At 45.3% G+C, this 15511-nt stretch overlaps 1 protein-coding gene across 2 annotated transcripts; it reads right to left on the bottom strand.

Annotated features, from left to right (window-relative positions):
* Positions 1-369: 369 nt before the first annotated feature.
* LINGO4 (leucine rich repeat and Ig domain containing 4) lies at positions 370-15096 on the bottom strand. 2 transcript variants are annotated; one of them, XM_067472320.1, is made up of 4 exons: positions 14598-15096; positions 12653-12716; positions 5790-5877; positions 370-4303 (listed from the first exon to the last, which is right to left on the bottom strand). In XM_067472320.1, the coding sequence occupies exon 4, from the start codon at positions 4289-4291 to the stop codon at positions 2489-2491; it is 1803 nt and encodes a 600-aa protein (XP_067328421.1). In that variant the 5' UTR covers positions 4292-4303; positions 5790-5877; positions 12653-12716; positions 14598-15096; the 3' UTR covers positions 370-2488. The 2 variants fall into 2 exon arrangements, with proteins under 2 accessions (XP_067328421.1, XP_067328422.1); XM_067472321.1 differs by having other exon boundaries at positions 12653-12712.
* Between the last annotated feature and the right edge of the window lie 415 nt (positions 15097-15511).

The following is a 15511-nucleotide window of genomic DNA, read 5'->3' as shown; positions in this document are numbered from 1 at the left end:
ACACTTTATATCTCCCAGGAAACTAGATTAGACCTGAGAATGGAGGGAGTAAAAATAACAACAACAACAACAACAACAACAACAACAACAATAATAATAATCCACTTTATATCTCCCAGGAAACTAGATTAGACCTGAGAATGGAGGGAGTAAAAATAACAACAACAACAACAACAATAATAATAATAATAATAATCCACTTTATATCTCCCAGGAAACTAGATTAGACCTGAGAATGGAGGGAGTAAAAACAATAATAATAATAATAATAATAATAATCCACTTTATATCTTCTGATGCTCTATCTGTAACCGGAAATAACAGGGAATTAATAGGAAAATATCCATATACTACACATACACACACTGCTTCACCAATTTTTGTTTTAATCCAAAAATAACCATATACACATCTGAATTGAAACAACCAGGTAAACCAGGTAAGACCCATTGACTCCATGGTCCCAACTACAAGAGGCCCATTCATTCAATTGCACAGTTGACATGTCCTATCAATGGGACCTTTCTTGGTCAGCTCTGATGTAGACGCATTGATTCAGTAGATAGTCCCGATTGTTGAATCCATGTTGAGTTAGGCCTATTGTGCCCATAGTCCGAGCTAAAGCAGACCCATTGATTCAGTAGTAAACGCCAATTGGAGTAACTGAATCAATGGGAACAAGATAGCTCTTAGGTTGAGTTAGACCCCATTTAGTCAATAGTCCCAACTGAAGTAGACCCATTGATTCAGGAAATAAGTCCCAGTTAAGAGCAAAATCATTGAATCAAGTCATGTCTTAGATTGAATTGGACGCATCAAGACCATAGACTTAATTAAAGTAGACCCCACCAATTCAATAGTAAATCCCATTGAGAGTAACTAAATCAATGGGGACATGATAAGGTTGAGTTGGACCCTAATAGTTGATAGTCTGAACTATAGTAGACCCCACCAATTCAATAGTAAATACCAGTTAGAGTAACTCAATCAATGGGGACACGATAAGTCAACTCCTAGGTACAGTTGGGCCCTAATAGTTGATAGTCCTAACTATAGTAGACCCCCCCAATTCAATAGTATATTCCAGTTAGAGTAACTGAATCAATGGGGACACGATAAGTTAACTCTTAGGCTCAGCTGGACCCTAATAGTTGATAGTCCTAATTATAGTAGACCCCACCTATTCAATAGTAAATCCTAGTTAGAGTAACTGAATCAATGGGGACACTATAAGTCAACTCCTAGGTTGAGTTGGACCCTCACAGTTGATAGTCCTAACTATAGTAGACTCCACCAATTCAATAGTAAATCCCATTGAGAGTAACTGAATCAATGGGGACATGTAGGTCAACTCCTACGTTGAGTTGGACCCTAATAGTTGATAGTCCTAGCTATAGTGAACCTTACCAATTCAATAGTAAATCCCAGTTAGAGTAACTGAATCAATGGGGACATGGTAAGTCAACTCCTAGGTTGAGTTGGACCCTAATAGTTGATAGTCCTAACAATAGTAGACCCCCCCAATTCAATAGTATATCCCAGTTAGAGTAACTGAATCAATGGGGACACGATAAATCAACTCTTAGGCTGAGTTGGGCCCTAATAGTTGATAGTCCTAACTATAGTAGATTCCACCAATTCAATAGTAAATCCCAGTTAGAGTAACTGAATCAATGGGAACACGTTAAGTCAACTCTTAGGTTGAGTTGGACGCATCAAGACCATAGACTCAACTAAAGTAGACCCCACTAATTCAATAGTAAATCCCAGTTAGAGTAACTGAATTATTGAGGACATGAAAAGTCAACTCTTAGGTTGAGGTGGACGCATCGAGGACAAAGACTCAACTATAGTAGACCCCACCAATTCAATAGTAAATCCCAGTTAGAGTAACTGAATCAATGGGGACATGATAAGTCAACTCTTAGGTTGAGTTGGATGCATCAAAGCCAAAGACTCAACTAAAGTTGACCCCACCAATTCAATAGTAAATCCTAACTAGAGTAATTAGAATTAATGGGAACATGATAAGTCAACTCTTAGGTTGCGTTGGACTCAAATAGTTGATTGTCTACAGCAAACCCATTGATTCAGTAGTAAGTCCTAATTAGAGAAGAATCAAGGATTAGAAAGTCCACTCGTATGTTTAGTTACACTCATTGACTCCACACTCTCAACTAGACTCATCTAACCCATAGTAAATCCCAGTTAGAATAACTGAATCAATGGAACATGATAAGTCAAATCTTATGTAGAGTTAGATCCACTGAATCCATAGTCTCAAATAAAGTTGACTCACTAATTCAGTAGTCCATCCCAACTACAATGGTAAGTCAATGCTTATGCAGAGTTAGGCCCACCAATTCCGTAATTCCAACTAGAGTGGACCAAATGGGTGTACGCTAGTTAGGACTAACGATTGGATCGAGGCCTAAGAAGACTTCTCACCGTCCCATAACTGCAAGGAGAAGGAAGCCAAGGACTCATCTCATCTGGGTTTTTTAGTTGGGGTTCTGTTTTTGTTAGTGATGGCCTTGTACCCACGGGGGAAACGGGGCACCGATTCAATCACGTGGTGCTTGGCGTTCCCTCTGCCTTTACTCCAGAGAAAGATAAAGACGAAGCAAATCATGACTGAGCACAGGAAGGGCACCACCCCAATGACCAAGATGCCCACCAAGGTCCCGAGGTCCACCAGGAAGGGGAGCTGGTTGCCCGGATCGCTGAGTAAGCTGGCGTTGTTTGCGAATGCAGAGCTGTTGAAAAGAGGTATAGAGACATGGAGGTAGGCCTCCATCATGTCGATGCCTGCAGCGTTGCTGGCGATGCAGTGGTACGACCCACTATCTCCAAGCAAGGCATAGTGGATCTTCAAGGAACCATCAGGAAGGACCACCATCCGGCCTCTGCGGCCCATGTCCAATGTCACGTTTTGAGGAGAGACCCACGAAACCACAGGAGGTGGATCTCCCTCGCTTTTGCAAGTCAAGTTGGCTTGGCCACCTTCCTCAACGTTCACTTTCTGGAGAGCCTTGTCCACAATCTTTGGCTTCCTACACCTGAAGTGACCGGGTGGGACCTCTGAGATTTTATGGAAGGTCTTTCCTTTCCTGGTGGAGTTGGTAGAACAGATCGGTTGCCGGGACTCAAAATTGAGCCTCCTCCTTCTCCGAACGATCCAGAGGAGGCGGCAATCACAAGCCAGGGGGTTCCGGTCTAATCGGAGAACCTCCAAGTTCCCCACTGAGTGGAAGACCTTCTCCTCAAGGGTCTGCAAATCATTGCTGGAGACATTGAGGAGACGAAAGTGGACCAGGCCCTGAAAGGCATGGGCTTGTATGGTGGCCAGTTGTCCACCCGTGAGGTGGAACTCCTGAAGACGGGAGAGATCAACCAGCCGCTTCCCTTGGATCACAGAGATGGGGTTGTATGAGAGATCGAGGAAACGGAGGTGAGCCAAGTGCTTGATGGCTTTGTAAGGAACGTCATGTAGGTTGCACTTGGTGATAGACAAGGAGGTGATGTTCAGGCCGGAGAGACTCTCAGACTGCAGTGAGGTCAGGAAAGGCCACCGATGGATTTCTAGATCCTTGAGGTGATGCAGTGTTTGGAAAGCATAGTTGGGGATGGTGGTGACATTCAAGACTTTGAGCCGGAGCTCCACAAGTTGGCGGAGATGGGAGAGGGCCTCGGTCGGGACGCTAGTGATATTGCATTTCTCCAGGGTCAGCTGCTGGAGGCTCCAAAGGCCACTAAATGCTTGGCTGGAGATGAAGACCAGGTGGTTGTCCCCTGTCTCCAGCTTCCTGAGGTTGGAGAGATCCCTGAAGGAGTGGTCCAGGAAAACAAGGATCCGGTTTTCGCTGATGTCCAGGATGGAGAGGTTGGGTAGCCCTGTGAAGACACCCTCCGGGACCATGTCCAACCGGTTCCCTTTCAACCGGAGGGTCATCAAGTTCCGTAGGCAATTGAAGGTCTGCTCTTCGATATTGGAGATCATGTTGTGGCTGAGGTCCAGCTCCTTCAGGACCCAGAGGCGAGAGAACATGCCCTCCCTCAAGGTGTGGAGGGAGTTGCGACTCAGGTCCAAGAACTCAGAATCTGGAGGGATCCTTCCAGGAACGGTGGTCAGATTCCGGCTGTTGCAGAAGACAGCGGTGTTATGGGCAGGACAGACACACTTGGATGGGCAGCTCTCTCCGAAGCCCACCAAGAAGGCTGCTGGGATGAGGAACAGCAGGGTCCTCCAGCTCATCCAAGATGGAGAATCAGGTAAGGGCTTGGCTGCCATCTTGCTTGCTTTCTGAAAAGTTAGCATGAACAATCAATCAATGAACCCATCAACAATCAACATGGAGATTTAGGCAAAGCATGGACAATCAATCAATGAATCAATCATCACCCATCAAGATGGACACTCAAACAAGGCCAACCTCTTGCTTGCTTTCTGGAGGACAGCATGGACAGTCAATCAACAAATCAGTCATCACCTATCAAGATGGAGACTCAAGCAAGGCCAACCTCTTGCTTGCTTTCTGGAAGGACAGCATGGACAATCAATCAATGAACCAATCATCACCAATCAAGATGGAGATTCAAGCAAGGCCAACCTCTAGCTTGCTTTCTAGAAGGACAGCATGGACAATCAATCAATGAATCAATCATCACCAATCAAGATCAAGACTCAAGCAAGGCCAACCTCTTGCTTGCTTTCTGGAGGACAGCATGTACAATCAATCAACGAATCAATCATCATCAATCAAAATGGATAATTGGACAAGGCAGCCATCTTGCTTGCTTTCTGAAAGGACAGCATGAACAATTACCCAACCAACCCACCAATTACCCAAATAACCCACCAATTACCCAAACAACCCACTAATTACCCAAATAACCCACCAATTAGCCAACCAACCCACCAATTACCCAACCAACCCACCAATGACCCAACCAACCCACCAATGACCCAACCAACCCACCAATTACCCAACCAACCCACCAATTACCCAACCAACTCACCAAGTATCTAACCAACCCACCAATTACCCAACCAACCCACCAATTACCCAACCAACCCACCAATTACCCAACCAACCCATCAATTACCCAACCAAGCCACCAATTACCCAACCAACCCACCAGTTACCCAACCAACCCACCAATTACCCAACCAACCCACCAATTACCCAACCAACCCACCAATTACCCAACCAACTCACCAATTACCCAACCAATTCACCAACCAAACCACCAAAACTGTTGGAAATGACAACATTAATTAAGCTGTCTCTAGTAATGTTTATCTATGATCCTGTTGCTTACTGTTTCCTGTGTGTATGTTCTAGTATGCAGCTTCCTTTACTCTATGGCTCCTGAGAAGTTATAAAAGGGCTACATGAACGTGACATACTACTTCTGACCTCAGACCACACACGGAGAATTATCTCAAACATATCTGAAACGGGACTGACAAGTTTTGTACTTTTCCAAAACAAATCAATAATCAATCAATAATCAATAATATATCAAGAGATATGGGCAAGGATGCCATCTTGCGTGCTTTCTGACAGGACAGCTTGAACAATCGATCCATGTGTCAATCATGGCTCAATTATATGGAATCCTGGGAGCTGTAGTTTTACAACTTTCCTGGTGCCTCAACAAACTACAACTTCCAGGATTCCAGAGCTATGGCAGTTCGAAGTAGTGTCAAACTACAATCATTTGTAGAGCCAGGCTTAGTCCTGTCTAGCTGTTGTGTTTCAGGTTCCTGGTGGAAATCCACTTACCTCGAAACGAAGACGTCCCGTCAGCTCCGGCTCCTCCGTTCGGCATTCATGCTGATGCCATGTACCTCAGTGGCCACTTTCTTGGGCGCTGCACCAGAGAGAGAAATGCAATTGATATTTATCTCTTTGCAGGAGGAGTCCACCCTCCCCTCATTCACCCGATCTTCGATTCCGCCCTTGCTATTCATTCCAGGACAATTCAGGTGTGACTTTACCGAGCGGTGAATCACCATTTTACATAATTAGATCCTGATTAAAAGTGGCATGTCGTTCCGGGATCACATTGAACTCCACACCAAACCCACAGGAACCACTTGAACAGGGACCACTTGAACAGGATCCACTTGATGAGGAACCACTTGACCAGGAACCACTTTGACCAGGGACCACTTGAACAGGGACCACTTGACCAGGAACTACTTTCACTAGGGACTACTTTGACCAGGGACCACCTTGACCAGGGACCACATTGACCAGGGACCACTTTGACCAGGGACCACTTTGACCAGGGACCACTTTGACCAGGGACCACTTTGACTAGGGACTACCTTGACCAGGGATCACTTTCACCAGGGACCACCTTGACCAGGGACCACCTTGACCAGGGACCACTTTGAGCAGGGACCACCTTGACCAGGGGCCACTTTAACCAGGGACCACTTTGACCAGGGACCACCTTGACCAGGGATCACTTTCACCAGGGACCACTTTGACCAGAGACCACCTTGAACAGGGAACACTTGATGAGAAACCACTTGAACAAGGACCACCTTGCCCAGGGACAACTTTGCCCAGAGACCACTTTGACCAGGGGCCACCTTGAACAGGGACCACCTTGACCAGAGACCACTTTGACCAGGGACCACCTTGACCAGGGACCACTTTGACCAGGGACCACTTTCACCAGGGACCACCTTGAACAGGGAACACTTGATGAGGAACCACTTTGACCAGGGACCACCTTGACCAGGGACCACTTTGATCAGGGATCACTTGACCAGGGACCACTTTGACCAGGGACATCTTGATGAGGGACCACTTTGACCAGGGACCACTTGAATAGAGACCACCTGAACAGGGACCACTTGATGAGGAACCACTTGAACAGGGCCCACCTTCACCAGGGACCACTTTACCAGGAACCACTTGACCAGGGACCACTTTGACCAGGGACCATATTGACCAGGGACCACTTTGACCAGGGACCACTTTGACCAGGGACCACTTGAATAAGAACTACTTTGACCAGAGTAGGTAGAAGACCTTGCAAAACTACAGCTCTCAGGATTCTGTATCCTTGAGTCACGGCAGTCCAAGCGGTGCCAAATGGCATTGATTCGACGGCGGCAATGCAGTGTTGGCCCGATGTCCTCCAGCCAAAGCCAAAGGACGCCATTTCAGCTAAGTGTCCCCTTGGCATCACTCCAGAGGATGCATTAAAATGCAAGGAGGGACAAGAACGAGAATTCAGAAGCTGAGGGAGCAGACGAGACACCCAAGGACTGCGTCTCCTTTTTTTTCCTAGACGCCAATGTTGAAAAGAAAGATCTGCGACATTGAGCGGTTCTCACTCTCGCCCTTCTCGCTGGAGCTGGAGGACAGTTGGGTGCATCTACACTGAGGAATGACTGCAGTCTGGCTCTATGCGATGGACTCCTGGGAGTTGTAGTTTGCACTATCGGGGAGAAATAGCCAAAGACCTGGTGGAACCTCGTACAACTCCAAGGATTCCATAGCATCGAGACCCAGCAAGTGAAATGGCTTTGCTTCTAAAATGGCTTTGCGTCTCAAGTTCTGATGGTGAAAATTTCAGAACTCTAACAAAACTTCTAATTTCCTTATAAATGGCAGTTCCTAGTTGGTTTTGTCATAAAAATTGCCAATAACAAAATAATAATGACATTTTTGAAAGTTTTGTTAGAGTTCTGAAATTTTCACCACCAGAACTTTAGCAACACTTTAGAAGCAAAGCACCAGTGCCCCTTAGTTTTGTAAGTACTTTAGAGCCATTTAGAACCACGCCTACTATCTATCTATCTTAGGCATGGGTAGGCAAGGTTCTGAAATTTTCACCACAAGAACTTTAGCAACACTTTAGAAGCAAATCACCAGTGCCCCCTAGTTTTGTAAGTACTTTAGAGCCATTTAGAACCACGCCTACTATCTATCTATATTAGGCATGGGTAGGCAAGGTTCTGAAATTTTCACCACAAGAACTTTAGCAACACTTTAGAAGCAAAGCACCAGTGCCCCCTAGTTTTGTAAGTATTTTACAGCTATTTAGAACCATGTCTACCATCTATCTATCTATTAGATATGGATAGGCATGGTTCTAAAGTACTTACAAAACTAGGGGGTGCTGGTGCTTTGCTTCTGGTGGTAAAGTTCTGGTGGTAAAAATTTCAGAACTCTAACAAAACTTTTGAAATTTCATTATTTCATTATTGGTGATTTTTATGACAGAACCAATTAGGGACTGCCATTTATAACGACATTTTGAAAGTTTTGTTAGAGTTCTGAAATTTTCACCACTAGAACTTTAGCCACTCATTAGAAGCAAAGCACCAGCACCCCCTAGTTTTGTAAGTACTTTGAAACCATTTAGAACCATGCCTACCCATACCTAATAGATAGATAGATAGTAGGAATGGTTCTAAATGGCTCTAAAGTACTTACAAAACTTGGGGGCACTGGTGCTTTGCTTCTGAAGTGTTTCTAAAGTTCTGGTGGTGAAAATTTCAGAACTCTAACAAAAATTTGAAAATTTTATTATTATTTCATTATTGGCGATTTTTATGACAGAACCAATTAGGGACTGCCATTTATAACGACATTTTGAAAGTTTTGTTAGAGTTCTTAAATTTTCACCACCAGAACTTTAGATTAGGCATGATTAGGCATGGTTCTAAATAGTTCTACAGTACTTACAAAACTATGGGGCGCTGGTACTTTGCTTCTAAAGTGTCGCTAAAACTGGTGCTTTGCTTCTAAAGTGTTTCTAAAGTGCTGGTGGTGAAAATTTCAGAACTCTAACAAAACTTTCAAAATTTTATTATTTCATTATTGGTGATTTTTTTTATGATGGAACCAATTAGGAACTGCCATTTATAATGACATTTTGAAAGCTTTGTTAGAGTTCTGAAATTTTCACCACCAGAATTTAAGATTGCCCATGCCTAGTATTCTTTATTCTAGACACACTCTCAATCTGCATTCTGTGTCTTCAGAATTTGATCCCAGGACTCAAGATTCACAAAGAGTAGGGCAGGAGGTGGCTTTGCGTGGAGAAGATAAAGACGCTGTGCTCGCCTCTTTCATTTTCGCTGGGCATATTTAATTATCTTAATGCGATCATCCTTGGCTGGAGAGAATAGCAAAGGAAATAAGATTGCTGATGGAATACTAAATGATGCCAAACCAATCTCATGAAAGCCTTGGTTATGGTGGCTTCCTGTTCCAGCCATAACATTGGAACAGGGTATGTTACACTACTACTACCTCTATCTAGATCTCTGTCTATCTCTATCTCTACACGTGTGTGTATATGTATGTAGATGACTGCATGTTGGTTGGTTGGTTTGTGCCACGAAGGCTCCTCCATGGCTTGGTGGATCTGGGCCAAACTTGGCACACAGATCCATCACGACCCCACTTAAAATAATGGTGGGGTTTGAACTACAAAGTTCCACTTTCAAGCCCAGAATAAAGAAAAGGAACAAGGTGGATTGGCTGCGGTTAGGTGAAGGATTGGCTGTGTCAACGCCTGGCACCCAAGCTAGTATATAAAATGCTAGCCATCCCCTGCCAGGCATTGCTGTGGCTCAGTCTGGTGATCAGGAAAATAGAGTAATGAGAAAATGCTGGTTTCGCATTTTTTATTTTTGGGTTTTTGCAGTTTTTTGTGAGTTTTTTTTGAGTGATGTTCATGTCAGTGTGTAATTCATGTATGATGTGTGTTTAAATGTAATTTTATGTGATAGGATTGTGATTGTAATAGAGTTGTATTTTGACACAGAAGTTGTGAGAATGTGACCCTGAGTTCTTGCTCTGTGAAAGATTAGGGAGTGCCAGAGATAAACTTCCTTCCAGCTGCAGTTTGTATTAGTTCCTATCTCTTTCGGTTTGTGTTCTTCACGTCTGTCCGCTGATGGTGTATGTTGTCTATTTTGAACTGCTAAAGTAAAGCTGAAAACCTGCTTTTACCGGAGACTCCAGAGTCCATTATTCTGAGCTTCTGCGACACTCTGCTAATGCCAACAGTTCACTTTTTGGGTTAGTAAGTGTCTTGTGGCCAAATTTGGTGTCAATTCATCCAGCGGTTTTTGAGTTAAGATGTCACTAAAAACGAACACAACATTTTTATATATATAGATATTTATTACTAGCTGTCCCCTGTCATGCATTGCTGTGGCCCAGTGTGTGTATATGTGTTTTTGTGTGTATATATGTGTATATGTGTGTGAACATTACATTTATATATATATATATATACACATACATACATATATATATATATACATACACACACACACACATACATACTAGCCATCCCCTGCCATGCGTTGCTATGGCCCAGTCTGTGTATATGTGTTTTGTGTGTGTGTATATGTGTATGTGTGTGTATATACATTTGTGTTAATGTGTATTTGCGTATATATATATGTGTGGTTATGCGCATGCGTTATAATGGTATTTTTTGTTTTTTGGCTTTTTAAGTCCCTTCTGCTGTGTTTTTCAGTGTTTTTATGAGTGATGGTCACTCATTGGCCTGATAGGTGTATTGTGTCCAAATTTGGTGTCAATTCATTCAGTGGTTTTTGGATTATGTTAATCCCACAAACTAACATTACATATATACATACATATACATATATGAGCTCTGAGAGTGCAGCATTTTTCTGAATGAAGCAGAGATTGTTTGAGGACCGGGACATCTGTAGAGATACCAAGGTGCTTGTTTATAAAGCTATTGTCCTCCCAACCTGCTATACACCTGCGAGACGTGGACTGTCTACAGACATCAACATTGACACTGAAATACAACAGTGCCTGAGCTCTGCGATTGCAGCATTTTTCCAAAAGAAGCAGAGAGTGTTTGAGGACCAGGACATCCGTAGAGATACCAAGGGGCTTGTTTATAAAGCTCTTCCCCTCCCAACCCTGCTATACGCCTGCGAGATGTGGACTGTCTACAGACATCAACATTGACACTGAAATACAACACCGCCTGAGCTCTGTGAGTGCAGCATTTTTCCGAATGAAGCAGAGAGTGTTTGAGGACTGGGACATCCGTACGGAGACCAAGTTGGCTTGTTTATAAAGCTATTCCCCTCCCAACCCTGCTATATGCCTGTGAAACATGGACTGTCTACAGATGTCAACACTGACACTGAAATACAACACCGCCTGAGCTTTGTGAGTGCAGCATTTTTCCGAATGAAGCAGAGAGTGTTTGAGGACCGGGACACCCATAGGGATACCAAGGTGCTTGTCTATAAAGCTATTGTCCTCCCAACCCTGCTATACACCTACGAGACGTGGACTGTCTACAGACGTCAGCATTGACACTGAAATACGACACTGCCTAAACTCTGCAAGTGCAGCATTTTTCTGAATGAAGCAGAGAGTGTTTGAGGACGGAGACATCCGTAGGGATACCAAGGGGCTTGTTTATAAAGCTATTCCCCTCCCAACCCTGCTCTATGCCTGTGAGACGTGGACTGTCTACAGACGTCACATGCAACTCCTGGAACGATTCCATCAGCGCTGCCTCCGGAAAATCTGGCAAATCTCTCGGGGAGACAAGCGGACAAACGTCAGCATGCTGGAAAAAGCAAAGACCACCAACACTGAAGCGATGGTCCTCCGCCATCAACTCCGCTTTTCCGGATGCTCGACCACCGTCTCCCAAAGCAGTTGCTCTACTCCGAACTCAAGAACGGAAAACGGAATGTCGGTGGGCAGGGAAAGAGATTGAAAGATGGGCTCAAAGTCAACCTTTATAGACACTGAGAACTGGGAAGTCCTGGCCCTTGAGTGCTCTAGCTGGAGGTCAGCTGTGACTAGCAGTGCTGCAGAATTTGAAGAAGCACGAATGGAGGGTGAAAGAGAGAAACGTGCCAAGAGGAAGGAGCGTCAAGCCAACACCATCCGGGACCGCCTTCCACCTGGAAACCAATGCCCTCACTGCGGGAGAAGATGCGGGTCAAGAATTGGGCTCCACGGTCACGTACGGACCCGCCACCGGGATACTACACTTGGAGGACCATCATCCTCGGACTACAAGGGATTGCCTATATATATTCCTCAACTGAATCCCATTATTTACAACGCAGAAGCAAGTGACACTGAAACGTTTGCAAACTGTATATCTATATCTAGGTTTGTTGTTGTCGGTTGCGGTGGCGCATCAGAGCATGCAAGCTGTCGGCCCGGATTAGATGTCACCAATTTAGGAGCCAACCATGTGCGAATGCGCCCTCGGGGACGTGCGGCCTGGCCCTTAGTGGCCAAAATGGGTGAACTAGAAGTCACGGATCAAGCACTGTTTGCTTTTGCTGGGAGGCGGCGAAGGCTGCGGAGAGACTTCCAAAACAACGTTTTTCCAAATCTCGTATGACGTTAGGTTTGTCGGAAGGAGGTTTGTTTTCCTCGGAACGTTTCCTTTAAGACGGGAAAACAATAAGATACTCGCGTTTGCAAAAAGGAAATGAGGCACCAACACACGCCGCCTTGCCCGCTGTCACGAAAAGCTTCCCACGAAGATTGGAAGCAACCTGGCACTTGGCAAAAGCAGCCGGAAGAATCGTTGAAGCATTCGCTTCGTTCCAAAATAACAAAATACATGAATGAAGTTGGAATACCTTTTGGTGGGACGTTGCTTGGATATCTCCTAGGCTTCAGCTGGACGACTCCGTGAGTCTCTGTCTTGAGAGATGCAAAAGAAAACCACGTTTGAGAGGGGGGATCTCCAATTCCTTGCACACATCCCATCCCCTACAAATCCCGCAGGAAACATTAAGCAAGGACATAGTTCAGGGACTCTTGTGGCAAGGAGTTCCATCAATGAAAAATGGCTAATGAGGACCTTATCCATACAAAACATGTTCTCCATATCCTTGGTCTCAAACCAGGACCTTCCACATGGAAACTATGTCCCCCTTCCCTGGTCTCAAACCAGGACCTTCTACATGGAAAGTATGTCCTCCATCGCTGGTCTCAAATCAGGATCTCCTTCATGGAAGAAGAGCAAGGATGGAGAGCATCCTTTCCATGAAGAAGGACCTGGTTTTTGATAGGGATGTATAGTATGTTTTCCATGATGAAAGACCTGGTCTGAGACCAGGAATGGAGAACACATTTTTCTACCATGCTGGTCACAAACCAAGCTCTTCTTCAAGGAGAGGATGTTCTCCAGCCCTGGTCTCCAACCAGGACTTCCTACATGGAGAGTATGTTCTCCATCCCTGGTCTCCAACCAAGACTTTCTTCATGGAGAGTATATTCCCCATCCCTGGTCTCCAACCAGGACTTTCATCATGGAGAGAATGTTCTCCATCCCTGGTCTCCAACCAGGACTTTCTTCATGGAGAGTATGTTCTCCATCCCTGGTCTCCAACCAGGAATTTCTTCATGGAGAGCATGTTCTCCATCCCTTGTCTCCAACCAGGACTTTCTTTGTGGAGAGCATGTTCTCCATCCCTGGTCTCCAACCAGGACTTTCTACATGGAGAGTATGTTCTCCATCCCCTGTCTCCAACCAGGACTTTCTTTGTGGAGAACATGCTCTCCATCCCCGGTCTCCAACCAGGACTTTCTTCCTGGAGAGCATGCTCTCCTTCCCTGATCTCAAACCAGGACTTCCTTCATGGAGAGCATGTTCTCCATCCCTGGTCTCAAACCAGGACTTACTTCATGGAGAGCATGTTCTCCTTCCCTGATCTCAAACCAGGACTTCCTTCATGGAGAGCATGTTCTCCAGCCCTGATCTCAAACCAGGACTTTCTTCATGGAGAGTATGTTCTCCATCCCTGGTATCCAACCAGGACTGTCTTCATGGAGAGCATGTTCTTCATCCCTGGTCTCCAACCAGGACTTTCTTTACGGAGAGCATGTTCTCCATCCCTTGTCTCCAACCAGGACTTTCTTCATGGAGAGCATGTTCTCCATCCCCTGTCTCCAATCAGGACTCTCTTTGTGGAGAGCATGCTCTCCATCCCTGGTCTCCAACCAGGACTTACTTCATGAAGAATATGTTCTCCATCACTAGTCTCAAACAAGGACTTTTTTCATGGAGCATATATTCTCCACCCCCAGTCTCCAACCAGGACTTACTTCATGAAGAGTATGCTCTCCATTCCTGGTCTCAAACCAGGACTTTCATCATGGAGAGCACGTTCTCCATCCGTGGTCTCCAACCAGGACTTTCTTCGTGGAGAGCATGTTCTCCTTCCCTGGTCTCCCACCAGGACACTCTTCGTACAATGCAAATTCTTCATCCCTGAGCTACCGATCTGCCTGTTTGGATAACCATTCGTGCCAGTGGATCATGCAAAGCTGCCAGAGGTCAAACCATCACTCCTTCTATGCCTTTACTGCCAGTCATTCGGGGCATTTCTCCTACTCTCTGTCTACAATGCCGTGAATCTAAGGCCCTTTCCTGTCGAAAGGATCAATGATTTTGCAAGGCTCGAAACCAAAGGGAGAACTTCAAATCACACTTTCCTCCACCGAAAAAGAAGAAAACGGAGATCTCTTAAGCAACAGTGTTCCTCTAACTAAGACAGGAAACGAATCTGAGTCGCTTACCTGGAATTTGCAAGAAGCAGGACGGACGTTGCCAGCCGATTCGGGCGACAAAGAGCTCTGATGCCGGGCTTCTCTCTCCTTGTCGTCCTTTCTCTCTCTCTCTCTCTCTGTCTGTCTCGCTCTCTCTTTCTGTCGTGTGTGTCTTTCATTCCGCCAGCCACGTGGACGTCCTTTTGCCAAGGGAATGTTCCATGCCTGAGTTTCTGATATTCTATTTTTTTTCTTCAGTTGTTGTCTCAGCCTTTCGTTCGTTGGGTACACATCACCGCCAAGTAGCAAATTTATGGTGATTGCAATGCCAGGCGAGAGGAAAAAGGAGCGAACAGTAGGCGCCCAAAGGGAGCTCCGGGGCATGCGGCGGATCGAAGCCAAAGGGGACGGCGATTTCGGCCAATGGACGGGGTAACGATGGCAGCAGGACTGCTATAATCGGACCAATTGGACTCCCTGACCCCGGGGCACAATGTGATCTCAGGGTGTATCTACACTGTTGAATGAATACAGTTTGGCACCACATGAACTGCGACAAAATCTTGTATTTCTGCAACGTCTTTCGCCTTCTCTGCAAAATAGTACCTCACCAAACTACAACTCCCAAGTGTCAAACACCGCATTCAGAACAGTATTTCTCAGCCTGGGGATCAGGACCCCGAGGGGGTTTCAGAAGGGTTGCTAAGACCATCAGAAAACATGTATTTCTGGTGTGCAGTCCTCCTTAACTCTATATGTTGTGGGAGTGGCTGCAGACCATGTGACCAGATCTGGGACTATTCAGACTCAGACTCCATTTTAGAAGTTAGTAGAAACAGAATGCTTTAGAGACCCAAGGGGGTTTCAGAGGGGTTGCTAAAGACCACCAGAAAACATATTTCTGTGTGCAGTACTCCTTAACTCTATGTTGTGGGAGTGCCTGC

This window comes from Anolis sagrei, chromosome 12 (genome assembly GCF_037176765.1).
Source record: "Anolis sagrei isolate rAnoSag1 chromosome 12, rAnoSag1.mat, whole genome shotgun sequence".
NCBI classification, from domain to species: domain Eukaryota; kingdom Metazoa; phylum Chordata; class Lepidosauria; order Squamata; family Dactyloidae; genus Anolis; species Anolis sagrei.
Note: the sequence above shows the minus strand (reverse complement) of the source record. Positions and strands in the feature narration are given on the sequence as shown.